At 53.3% G+C, this 12,744-nt stretch overlaps 1 protein-coding gene across 2 annotated transcripts in view; it reads left to right on the forward strand.

Annotated features, from left to right (window-relative positions):
* The window catches only part of vaspb (vasodilator stimulated phosphoprotein b), a 73,707-nt gene that overhangs the window by 50,131 nt on the left and 10,832 nt on the right, over positions 1-12,744 (forward strand). For both annotated transcript variants that reach the window (XM_060856092.1, XM_060856093.1), the window contains exons 4-9: positions 637-700; positions 5,407-5,513; positions 6,935-7,152; positions 9,007-9,137; positions 9,851-9,899; positions 10,451-10,496. In XM_060856092.1, the coding sequence (XP_060712075.1) occupies positions 637-700; positions 5,407-5,513; positions 6,935-7,152; positions 9,007-9,137; positions 9,851-9,899; positions 10,451-10,496 (615 nt within the window). The remainder of the gene's footprint in view (positions 1-636; positions 701-5,406; positions 5,514-6,934; positions 7,153-9,006; positions 9,138-9,850; positions 9,900-10,450; positions 10,497-12,744) is intronic.

Consider the following 12,744-nt stretch of genomic DNA (forward strand, 5'->3'; position numbering starts at 1 on the left):
GCCCCATTTGTCAGCACTTGGCCCATATCCCTTTTAAACCCTTTTCTATTCCTGTCCCCATCCAGATGCCTTTTAATTGTAACTGTACCTGCATCTACCACCACCTCTTGCAGCTCGTTCCACACACAAACCAGGCCCTGCCTGAAAAGGTTGCCACCCGGCTCCCTTTTTAAATCTTTCCCCTTTCATCTTTTAAAACTATGTTCTGTAGTTCTGGTCTCCCCTATGCTGGGGAAAAGATCATCATCATTCCCCTCGCAGAAGACAGCGTGAGGAGAGTTTGGAGGGAACTGAGGCAGTTGACAGGTGAACCCTGCATCATTCCCCCTCATTTAATTTAATTGAATTTGATTTATTATTGTCCCGTGTACCGATACAGTGAAACGTATTGTTTTGTATGCTATCCAGATAAGTCCCACCTTAAACAAGTCCATAGAACACAATGCAAAAAGTGCTAATTAAAATTGGGGAAAAAAAGAGTGTGGATGCTATAAGTAAAAACAGAAATTGCTGGAAAAGCTCAGCAGGTCTAGCAGCACTTGTGGAGAGAAATTAAAGTTGACATTTCAGATCGAGTGTCCTGTCCTCAAACTCTCTCTGTTTGGTTTGTGTGACCCTTCCTTCTCTCCTGTACAGGAACTGCTGGCCCACGGCCGGTGAACAATGGACCAAGTGCGGAGGAGTTGGAACAGCAGAGGAGGTGAGGCTGATTTGGAGCCGATTTCTAAAAAAAAAACTCCCAAGGCCCCGGACTGGGATTGGGACAGGCCGCCGGGAAAGGCTCTGAGGCAAGGCCTGGTGGGGCAGGCCCTGAACTCGAGGGTGGGGGAGCCTGGTGGGGACAGGCCGCGGGGGAAGGTTCTGGGGTGAGGCCTGGTGGGGCAGGCCCTGAACTCTAGGGTGGGGGATGGGGGGTGGGGGAGCCTGGTGGGGAAAGGTTCTGGGGCGAGGCCTGGTGGGGCAGGCCCTGAGGTGGGGGGTGGGGGAGCCTGGTGGGGACAGGCCGCCGGGGAAGGCTCTGGGGCGAGGCCTGGTGGGGCAGGCCCTGGGATGGGGTTGGGGGACCCTGGTGGGGACAGGCCGCCGGGGAAGGCTCTGGGGCGAGGCCTGGTGGGGAAGGATCTATACCACACCAGATGGCAATTCCAGCAATGTCTTCCTTTCTCTCACTCGCTCCCTCTCATTCACTCTCCCCTTTTATTAAAATTTTGGGATTAATCCGGATTTCAGACTCTGCAATCTAATCCTCTGGAGATTGCACTGTCGGTGCTGAATGGCTGCGTGGTGTCTAATCTGGTTAGATCCCGACCTCTCACTCTGCGTTCCAATTATCTGAATGCCCCAGTGCTCCTGAAAGCAAAGTTCCTTGCAGCGGGGGGGGGGGGTGGTGTGGTAACATTTCTTCTGTCTCTGGAACTGAATCTGAAACATAGCAGTCCTACTTGGCTTCATGATCACTGTCCATGAGGGGGAAGAAAGAGTTAACAAAACCTGAGAGCCATGAGTTGTGTTCACTGTGCCCGTTCCTTTAAACACTCTCTCTGTATAAGCTCGGACTTTTCTCTCTGGAGAGGAGGAGGAAGAGAGGAGACCTGATAGAGGTGTACGAGGTAATGAGAGGAATAGATAGAGTCAATAGCCAGAGACTTTTCCCCAGGGCAGGATTGATTGGTACGAGGAGTCATAGCTTGAAGATATTAGGAGGAAGGTATAAAGGAGACATCAGAGGAAGGTTCTTTACACAGAGAGTTGTGAATGCATGGAATGCGTTGCCAGCTGTGATGGTGGAAGCAGTGTCATTGGGGACATTTAAGTGACTGCTGGACATGCAGATGGATAGCAGTGAGTTGAGGGGTGTGTAGGTTAAGTTACTATATTTTACATTAGGATTAAATCTCAGCACAACATCGTGGGCCGAAGGGCCTGTTCTGTGCTGTACTTTTCTATGTTCTATGCTGCACCATGCTGTGTCCCTAATTGCCCCCTTGAGAAGGTGGGGGTGAGCTGCCTTCTTGAACCACTGCAGTCCATCTACTGTAGGTAGACCCACAATGCCCTGAGGGAGAGTATTCCAGGATTTTGCCGGTGGCTCAGTGGTTAGCTCTGCTGCCTCACAGCGCCAGGGACCTGGGTTCAGTTCCGACCTCGGGCGACTGTCTGTGTGGGGTTTGCGCATTCTCCCCGTGTCTGCGAGGGTTTCCTCCGGGTGCTCCGGTTTCCTCCCACAATCCAAAGATATACAGGTTAGGGTGGATTGGCCAGGCTAAGTTGGGTTGCTCTTCAGCGGTTTGGGGTAGACTTGTTGGGCCGAAGGGCCTGTCTCCACATTGTAGACAATCTAATCTAAGGAAATTGTCTACAAGATGCACTGCAGAAATTCACCAAAGGTCCTCTGGCAGCACCTTCCAAACCCACGGCCACTTCCATGTGGAAGGATAAAGGGACACTTGGGAACACCACCCCCTGCAAGTTCCCCTCCACTCACCACCCTGACTTGGAAATATATCACTGTTCCATTCCGCCACTAGATTAGATTAGATTACTTACAGTGTGGAAACAGGCCCTTCGGCCCAACAAGTCCACACCGTCCCACCAAAGCGCAACCCACCCATACCCCTACATTTACCCCTTACCTAACACTACGGACAATTTAGCATGGCCAATTCACCTGACCCGCACATCTTTGGACTGTGGGAGGAAACCGGAGCACCCGGAGGAAACCCACACAGACACGGGGAGAACGTGCAAACTCCACACAGACAGTCACCTGAGTTGGGATTTGAACCCGGGTCTCGGGCGCTGTGAGGCAGCAGTGCTAACCACTGTGCCACCGTGCCGCCACTAATAGCATTGTGGGTCAAATCTCTCTAGCCAGAGAGTGGGGAATCTATGGAACCTATCGCCACAGAAGGCTGTGTGGAAGTCAGGTCATTGAGTGTATTTAAGACCGAGACAGAGAGGTTCTTGAGTATCAAGAGTCATGGGGAGAAAGTGGGAGAGTGGGGTTGAGAAACGTATCAGTCAATTTGTGTGTGGAGTCTGAGGAGGGAGGGGAAGCCCTAAATGAGCTTTTTGCTTCTGTCTTTACAAAAGAAACGAACTTTGTAGTGAATGAAACCTTTGAAGAGCAGGTGTGTATGCTGGAATGGAGAGAGATAGAGGAAGCTGATGAGCTAAAAGTTTTGTCAAACATTTAAGATTGACAAGTCGCCAGGCCCAGACCAGTTTTGTCCTCGGCTGCTTTGGGAAACAAGAAATGTAATTGTTTCGCCACTTGCGAAGACCTTTTCATCCTCGCTCTCCACTGGAGTCATACCTGAGGACTGGAGAGAGGCAAATGCAATTCCTCTCTTCAAGAAAGGAAATAGAGAAATCCCCGGCAATTACAGACCAGTAAGTCTCACATCTGTCGTCTGCAAGATGTTAGAAAGGATTCTGGGGGATAGGATTTATGACCATCTGGAAGAGCATGGCTTGATTAAATACAATCAACACGGCTTTGTGAGGGGCAGGTCATGCCTCACAAACCTTATCGAGTTCTTTGAGGATGTGACTAGAAAAGTTGATGAAGGTCGAGCTGTGGATGTGGTGTATATGGACTTCAGCAAGGCCTTTGATGAGGTTCCCCATGGTAGGCTCATTCAGAAGGTCAGGAGGAATGGGATACAGGGGAACATAGCTGTCTGGATACAGAATTGGCTGGTCGACAGACGACCCCGAGTGGTAGTAGAAGGAAAATATTCTGCCTGGAAGTCTGTGGTGAGTGGTGTTCCACAGGGCTCTGTCCTTGGGCCTCTACTGTTTGTAATTTTTATTAACGACTTGGATGAGGGGATTGAAGGATGGGTCAGCAAGTTTGCAGATGACACAAAGGTGAGAGGTGTCGTTGACGGTATAGACGGCTGTTGTAAGCTGAAGCGGGACATTGACAGGATGCAGAGATGGGCTGAGAGGTGGCAGATGGAGTTCAACCTGGATAAATGCGAGGTGATGCATTTTGGAAGGTCGAATTTGAAAGCTGAGTACAGGATTACGGATAGGATTCTTGGCAGTGTGGAGGAACAGAGGGATCTTGGTGTGCAGGTACATAGATCCCTTAAAATGGCCACCCAAGTGGACAAGGTTGTTAAGAAAGCATATGGTGTTTTGGCTTTCATTAACAGGGGGGATTGAGTTTAAGAGTCATGAGGTCTTGTTGCAGCTCGATAAAACTTTGGTTAGACCGCACTTGGAATACTGCGTTCAGTTCTGGTCGCCCTATTGTAAGGAGGAGGTGGATGCTTTGGAGAGGGTTCAGAGGAGGTTTACCAGGATGCTGCCTGGATTGGAGGGCTTATCTAATGAAGAGAGGTTGACTGAGCTAGGACTTTTTCATAGGAGAAGAGGAGGAGGAGGAGAGGGGACCTAATTGAGGTATACAAGATAATGTGAGGCATAGATAGAATCGATAGCCAGAGACTATTTCCCAGGGCAGAAATGACCAACACGAGGGGTCATAGTTTTAAGCTGGTTGGAGGAAAGTATAGAGGGGAGGTCAGAGGCGAGTTCTTTACACAGAGTTGTGAGAGGATGGAATGTATTGCCAGCAGCAGTTGTGGAGGCAGGGTCATTGGAGACATTTAAGATTCTCCTGGACATGCAGATGGTCTCAGACATGTGAGGGTGCATACATGAGGGTCAATGGTCGGCACAACATCGTGGGCTGAAGGGCCTGTTCTGTGCTGTACTGTTCTATGTTCTATGATTGAATCGCTCTGCCATGCAATGGGCTGAATGGCCTAATTTCTGCTCCCCATGGTTTAACCAACAGCTCACCTCCAACATTTGAAGGGGGCAATCAGACACAGGCTATAAATGTTTGCCTAGATCCTGAGAGTGATTTTTAAAAACACCAGTTTGACTTCTAGTTTCTGGTAAAATGTGTTTTTACACCTTGATTCTGTCTACAGCATCTACAAGATGGAAATTAGGCCATTCAGCCCATCAAAGCCTGCTGCACCATTCAATCATGGCTGATAAGTTTCTCTATCCTGTTCTCCTGCTTCCTCCCTACAACCCTTGATCCCCTCGATACTCAAGACCCTATCTATCTCTGTATTAAATAAACTCAGTGACCTGGCCTCCAACCTTCTGTGGCAATGAATTCTATAAATTCACGACGAACCCTGCACCATCCTTCCATCTGTTTGCTGTTGGAATCATGGAATCCCTACAGAGACTCGTGTGATACACAGGAGGCTAACCTGATCGCCCTGACACTGGGTAATAGAGGGACAGATGGGTTTCACCACTGGGTCCCCCATTCTGACCTCGGTAGGTGAGTGGGGAGGTTAGGTGGGGCAAGTGGGTAGCTCAGGGTTTCTGGCCTTTCCAACGTCTCTGTCGTGTTATCCCGTGAACGTACAGGCAGCAGTTGGAGCAGCAGAGGTTGGAACAGCAGCGACTGGAGCAGCAGAGGTTGGAGCAGCAGCGACTGGAGCAGGAACGCGAACAGCAGGAGAGGCGCAGCGCAGGTACGGTGCAGCCAGGAGGCACTGTTGCCTCACGGTGGGGTTCCGATCGCCCGCGGGCTGGAGGGAGGTGGAGGGGTTGTTTTGGGGACAGGGCCCCATACGCAGCACTTGCCCACTGGGAAATCTCGGGCAGATACTGGGAAGAGTGCGGGAATGAGAGGCCTCGGTGGCGGATCAGCAGTGATTGCATTGAACGGCAGAGCAGAGTCGATGGGCCGAATGGCCTGATTGTCCTCTTTGGTTATCCTGTTCCCTGAGGGCAGGAGGAGGACAGGGTGGGGGTTGAGGGTCAGTGCGCGGGGTGGAGGGGTTAGAGTGTGAGAGAGTCAGTTAAAGCTCCTGGTCTAAGCTGACCCCCAACTGGGGAGGGGCTCCCATTGGTGGGTTGTGTATCTCCCAGCGTCTGACTGTTCAGGAGAGCAATTTCCTTTTTCTTTTAAATTGTAAATCCCTGAGAGTGGATTTAATTCCCTGCTTCCTGTCAGACACCCAGCGTCAGACTGACCTGGCTCACACCCCAGAACAACTTGCATTTACATAGTGCCTTCAGATGCAGTGCTTCTCAAATGTTCACCACAGTGGCACTGTTGCTAGACTCAAAGTTGTGCTGCCTCCACCCGTCCCTCCATCCCTCTTTTCTCTCTCCTCCCCTCCCTCTCCCTTCCCCCCCTCCTCGCCTCCCTCCCTCTCCCTTCCCCCCATCTCGCCCTTCCTCCCTCTCCCTCCCCCCCCTTCGCCCTTCCTCCCTCTCCCTCCCCCCCCTTCGCCCTTCCTCACTTTCCCTTCCCCTGTCCTCGCCCTTCCTCCCTCTCCCTTCCCCCCCCTCACCTTCTTCCCTCTCCCTTCCCCCCCCTCCTCGCCTTCTTCCCTCTCCCCTTCCCCCCCCTCCTCGCCCTTCCTCCCTCTCCCTTCCCCCCCCGCCCTTCTTCCCTCTCCCCTTCCCCCCCCCCCCCTCCTCGCCCTTCCTCCCTCTCCCTTCTCCCCCCCCCCCCCCTCCTCGCCTTCTTCCCTCTCCCTTCCCCGGTCCTCGCCCTTCCACCCCCCTCCCCTTTTCACTTCCCCTCCCTCCCTGACTAGTTTTTGTGAACCCTGCACCTTTTGATGCCTTTAACGCGGTGTACTGAGTGGGGCTCTGACTGTGAGGGAGGGGGTGAGGGTAGATGTCCCCTCTCTGTGCGTTATACGAGGAGCTGGGTTCCTGCTGAGACGGAGGAGCCTCGCAGGCGCAGTAGTTGCTCGTGTGCTGTGTGCGCTCCCTGCTGTCGGTGCACAGCCAGCACAGCCCCTTTGGGAAAGGGAGGGGCCAACGTCGGCTGGGTGGGCCAGACAGACAGCCCCACCATGTCGCAGTGAGGGGAGGGGGGTGGGGGGAGTCGGGGGTCAGCGGACGTCGTAACCAACACCTGCTCTTCGTTTCCTAGCGCCTGGGCCTCCACCCCCACCCGGGGGGCCCCCTGCCCCGCCTGGACCCCCACCACCCCCGGGGCCGCCGCCGCCTCCCGGCCCCCCGCCTCCGCAGTCGGGGAGTGGGCCTCCCCCCGCTCCACCACTACCGCCCCCTTCTGGCCAGTTGGGGGGTGGTTCCGGAGGGGGTCTCGCTGAGGCCCTACAGGCAGCCAAGCTGAAGAAGGTGGCGCGGGTGAGTGATGGGGACGGGGTTGGGGAGGGGGTGGGAAGTGAGAGGGGTGTTGGGGGTGTGCAGAAGGGTCAGGGCGAATGGGGTGAGACCAGGGGGTGGGGGGGGGGCGATGGTGTAGGGGCAAGGGGGGGGGGTGAGTGATGGGGACGGGGTTGGGGGTGGGGGGGAAGTGAGAGGGGTGATGGGGGTGTGGAGAAGGGTCAGGGCGAATGGTCGAGACCGGGGGTGGGGGGGGAGACGGTGTGAGGACAGGGGGGGATGTGATGGGGACGGTGGGGGAGCTTTAGCGTGGCACTCTCTGCCGTTAAATAATCCAGAGTGCGCTGTTGCCGATTTTCCCCTCCCCCCTCTGGATGTTGACTTTGATCAGTTCGGACTCTTTGTACTTGGGTTTGAGGTGATTTGGGGTCGTTGTGGGGGGATGCGTTTGGTGAGGTTTTGGGACTTAGTGGAAACCTATAAAATTCTAACTGGACTAGGCAGACCTGATGGGCAGAATGGCCTGTGCCATATGTTTCAATGGGAGCTGAAACGGTGTAACTGGGGGAAATCGGCCAGTTGGATACACCAGACCCTCAGGCTAATTCCTAGGGTGGCAGGCGTGACATCTGAGGGGAGATACATTCACTAGAGTTTAGACAAACAAGGGGAATCTTATAGATCCCAATAAAATTTGAAGAGGACTAGTTTAAGGTGAGAGGGGAAAGATGTAAAAGGTACCTAAGGGGCAACTTTTTCACACACAGGGTGGTGCGTGTGTGGAATGAGCTGCCAGAGGAAGTGGTGGAGGCTGGTACAATTACAGCATTTACGAGGCATCTGGATGGGTATATGAATAGGAAGGGTTTGGAGGGATATGGGCCCGGGTGCTGGCAGGTGGGACTAGATTGGGTTGGGATATCTGGTCGGCATGGACAAGTTGGATGTCTGTTTCTGTGCTGTACATCTCTTATGACCCAACGACCGAGTAAAAGGCAGGAAAGATGTTCCCAGTGACCAGGGGGGTCCAGAACCTGGGGGGGGGTCACAGTCGAAGGATATGGGAAGGACTGAGACGGAGAAATGTCTCCACCCAGAGAGTGGAGGAGCCTGTGGAATTCTCTGCCACAGAAAGTGGTTGAGGCCAAAACATTGAATATTTCCAAGGAGTTAGATATAGTTCTGAGGGATAAAGGGATCAAGGGGTATGGGGAAAGAGTGGGAACAGGAACTTCCTCTTTGTGGGTACTGCTTCCAGGTTAAGGGTTACCACGTTAACTGGCCCAGTAGTTCTTTTCATCCAAGTAATCAAGAATTAACTTCTTCACTATTGATGCAAAGTCTCTTGAAGTTAGTTTCACATTTTCTGAGGGAAAAATGAGAAACTTTCCCTTTTTTTTTGTCAAATCTTTGCCCTAAAAAAGATCACAATGATCAGCCATGGTCCTACTGAATGGTGGAGCCCCGTCAAGGGGCCAAATGGCCTACTGCTGCTGCTATTTTGTGTTTTGTTCACAAGTCTTTTAATGCTTTATCGCTTTCTAAAAACAGAAGATACAGGCGCTGTTGGAGAATAAGTGCACAGCGACCTCCCACTAACAGTGACAAGGCCAGAGCCCCACCCCCTCCCCAGTAAATCCAGGGCTGTTGGCCTTGGGAAGGATTTGGGGTCTGAACAGCAGGCAGTGTTCCCGCCCCCTCTCCTGCGGTGAGGGGAGCAACTATTTCTGGGACCTTGCTGTGCAGGGTCTGTCAGGGGTGACTGGGGCAATGGGTCTTGGGCAGCAGGAAGGGGCACTCAGTCTCTCGGTGATGATTCCCCGTTTGGTGAATTCTAACGTCTCCGCTGTGTGTGTCTCTCTCGCACCACCCCAGACTGAGGACAACGCCCGCGCGAGTGGGAGCTCCAGCCCCCGGAGTGACAGCAGCAAGAACAGTGGTGGGGGAGGGGGAGGAGGTGGAGGAGGAGGGCTGATGGAGGAGATGAGCGCCATGTTGGCACGAAGGTGAGTCGCTGGGCTGATCGACAGGGTGGGGCCTTGTGATTTCCTGTCAGGAGTTCTACCGCCTACGGGAGTTCCTGTTTTCGTCGGGATGCAGTGCTGCTTATCGTCTGTCCCTATGTTAGGGCGAGGGGTTAATCCAGAGACCCAGGTAACATTCTGGGGATCTGGGTTCAAATCCCACCACAGACAACAGAGCCTGTTGCCTGGGGAGGTGGCCATGTGGGGTGGGGGATGGAAGAGGCTGTGGTGGAGGGGGGAGGGGAATGTGGCCTAGCGGGGCAGTGGGGATTGGGAAAGCCTGTGGCCTAGAGGGGGGAGAGGAATATGGCCTAATAGGGTGGGAAATGGGAGAGCCTATGGCCTAGTGGGGGAGGGGAAAGCGGCCTCGTGGGGTGGGGGAATGGGAGAGCCTGTGGCCCAGTGGGGGAGGGGAATGCAGCCTAGCGGGGTGGAGTGTATGGGGAGGGCCTGTGGCCCAGTGGGAATCCAGTGACCACATGGCTCTGTGTGAAGAGCGCAGGGGGTAACTTGCATCCACTTTCCTCACCCTCATGTTGGACCAGTGACCTGGAGGATGGACTCGCCCATTGGGGGAGTGAGGGAGGGAAGGGAAGAGTAGGTTGGACACAGGGATGTGTGTGTCCGTGGAGGGACGGGGGTGGGATAGTGGCATGTTGCTCCACGTTAACCCCGGTCCCCCCCTTTCGCTTCAGACGGAAAGTGTCCGAGAAGCCTCCGGTGAAGAAAGACGATGAGCCAAGCGTAAGTGACGGGGTTGGGGGGTGGTGCAGGGCGGGGGTGGGGTTTGGGTGTTTCGGTGGGTTGGCGGGGGGGGGGGGGGGGGGGGGGGGGGGCGAGCTGAATTGGCGACCTCTGGGCAACGTAGGCTGAGGTCAGGAGGGGGTAGTGATTTTTGGAGGGATTTTGAGATCGTCATGGCGCTTGACTGGGAATTGTGGGATTGCTGAGTGAGCCCTGGAGGGAGGTGATATGATGTGAAGTTTGTTAGGGCCTGGTTTGGCGGGAGGGGGCTGTTGGGATGGAGCGTCCATTGGCGAAGTGAAATCTGGAGGGAACTATGGGCCTGAAGGAAGTTAATTGGCATCGGATGAGAATGTCTCCGACTGTGCCTGCGAGGTCAGGGTGGGGGGGGGTGGTGTGTGTGTGTGTGTGTGTGTAGGAGGTGTTTATAAACTGATGGCCTCATATGAGTGGGGGGGGGAGGTGTGAGGGGGTTGGGTGGGGCTGAGCAGTCTGCTCTGTGTTGAATGTCTCTCTGTTTAACCCCATTGTTTAATGTGCTTTCTCTCTAGGAAGACACCAACACAGTGACCAAAGCGACAACCGTGCACAGCAGCGGTATGCTTCAATTCTCTGCTTTCAGACAAACTGCGCTTCCTTGTATTTTCCCTTGTCCCAGGTTAGGTGGGTGCTGACTGTCTGGTGGGGGGAGGGTTCGCACTGATGGGTGGAGCTGAAGGGGGGCCTGATCTTATTTTACTGGAGAAGCCACAGCGAAAGGCCATTGGTAACAAAAAAAAAGAGATTGCTGGGAAAACTCGACAGAGAGAAAGCAGAGTTAGTCTTTCGGGTCGAGTGAGTATTCAGAAACGTTAACTTTGTTTCCCTCTCTCTGTCTCCACAGATGCTGAGGTTTTCTGAGCAATTTCTGCTGTTGTTTCTGATTGCCATAATTATACAATCCCCCTGCAGTGCAGAAAGAGGCTATTCGGTCCATCGAGTCTGCACCTACCCTCCCATCTTTGTTTGTGAACTGTTTTCCGGGATGAGGGATTTGTCCTTTTTTGAGGATGCTGGGTAATCTTGGCCAATACATTGTGGAACAATGGAGAGACAGGCCTGAGGATGATTCTGATAGGGTCAGCATGCAGAGAGGGGAGAGTTGGGGTGGCAGGGGAGAGAGGGGAGGAGAGAGAGAGGCACAGTCTCTGGATACGAAGCCGAACATTTCAGACGGACATGAGGGAAAGTGTTTGCACTCAGGAGGTCATAGAGATGTACAGCACGGAAACAGACCCTTCTGTCCAGCCTGTCCATGCCAACCCAATCTAGTCCCACCTGCCAGCACCTGGCTCATATCCTTCCAAACCCTTCCTATTCATATACCCATCCAAATGCCTTTTGAATATTGTAATTGTACCAGCCTCCACCACTTCCTCTGGCAGCTCATTCCATACACATACCACCCTCTGTGTGAAAAAGTTGCCCCTTAGGTCTGTTTTAAATCTTTTCCCTCTCCCTCTCACCCTAAACCTATGCCCTCTAGTTCTGGGCTCCCCCACCCCAGGGAAAATCATGCCCCTCATGATTTTATAAATCTCTATAAAGGTCACCCCTCAGCCTCCGACACTCCAGGGATAACAGCCCCAGCCTGTTCAGCCTCTCCCTGTAGCTCAAACCCTCCAACTCTGGCAACATCCTTTGTAAATCTTTTCTGAACCCTTTCCAGTTTCACATCTTTCCAATAGGAATGAGACCAGAATTTTTTTTAGATTAGATTAGTGTGGAAACAGGCCCTTCGGGCCAACAAGTCCACACCGACCCACCGAAGCGCAACCCACCCATACCCCTACATTTTACCCCTTACCTAACACTACGGGCAATTTAGCGTGGCCAATTCACCTGACCCACACATCTTTGGACTGTGGAAGGAAACCGGATCACCCGGAGGAAACCCACGCAGACACTGGGAGAACGTGCAAACTCCACACAGTCAGTCGCCTGAGTCGGGAATTGAACCCGGGTCTCAGGCGATGTGAGGCAGCAGTGCTAACCACTGTGCCACCGTGCCGCCCACAAATATTGTATACAATATTCCAACATTGGCCTAACCAATGTCCTGTACAGCCGCAACATGACCTCCCAACTCCTGTACTCAATACCCGGATTCAATTCCAGCCTCTGGCAACTGTCTGTGTGGAGTTTGCACATTCTCCCCGTGTCAGTGTGGGTTTCCTCCGGGTGCTCCGGTTTCCTCCCACAATCCGAAGGTGTGCAGGTTAGGGTGGATTGGCCAAGTTAAATTGTCCCATGGTGCCCAGGGATGTGCAGGTTAGGGTGGATTGGCCATGAGAAATAACCCTATAATGTCCAGCTATATGTGTAGGTTAGGTGTATCATTCAGGGGAAACATAAACTAATACAGTAGGGGAATGGGTCTGGGTGGGATACTGTTCGGAGGGTCGGTGTGGACTTGTTGGGCCGAAGGGCCTGTTTCCACACTGTCACATGTCGGATGCAGTTACAGAGAAACATTGTCTCAGCTGCTCTTGGGCACCCCCAAGTGCTGATTTGAGGAACAGCAAAGACCCAAGGTTCCTGACTTGGCTCCTCCTACTTCAACCACAATATGGACAGTCCAGCAGCAATTTTTCCAGATTTTCTTTTTTTTGTTTGTTGGACAGTCCTACGTTGGGGTCCCAACGGCCCCAGTCCTTATTCCCCCACCACCTCGTCTCCCCACCCACTGCCACCATTTTCAATGCTTCCCCACCATTGGGTGGTGTTGTGAAACGGAGGGACCCAGGGGTTCTGGGATATAATCCTTTTGAAGTTGCGTCACAGGGTGGTTAAGAAGGCATTTGGC

The sequence above is a fragment of the Hemiscyllium ocellatum genome, chromosome 47 (assembly GCF_020745735.1).
Source record: "Hemiscyllium ocellatum isolate sHemOce1 chromosome 47, sHemOce1.pat.X.cur, whole genome shotgun sequence".
NCBI classification, from domain to species: Eukaryota; Metazoa; Chordata; class Chondrichthyes; order Orectolobiformes; family Hemiscylliidae; genus Hemiscyllium; species Hemiscyllium ocellatum.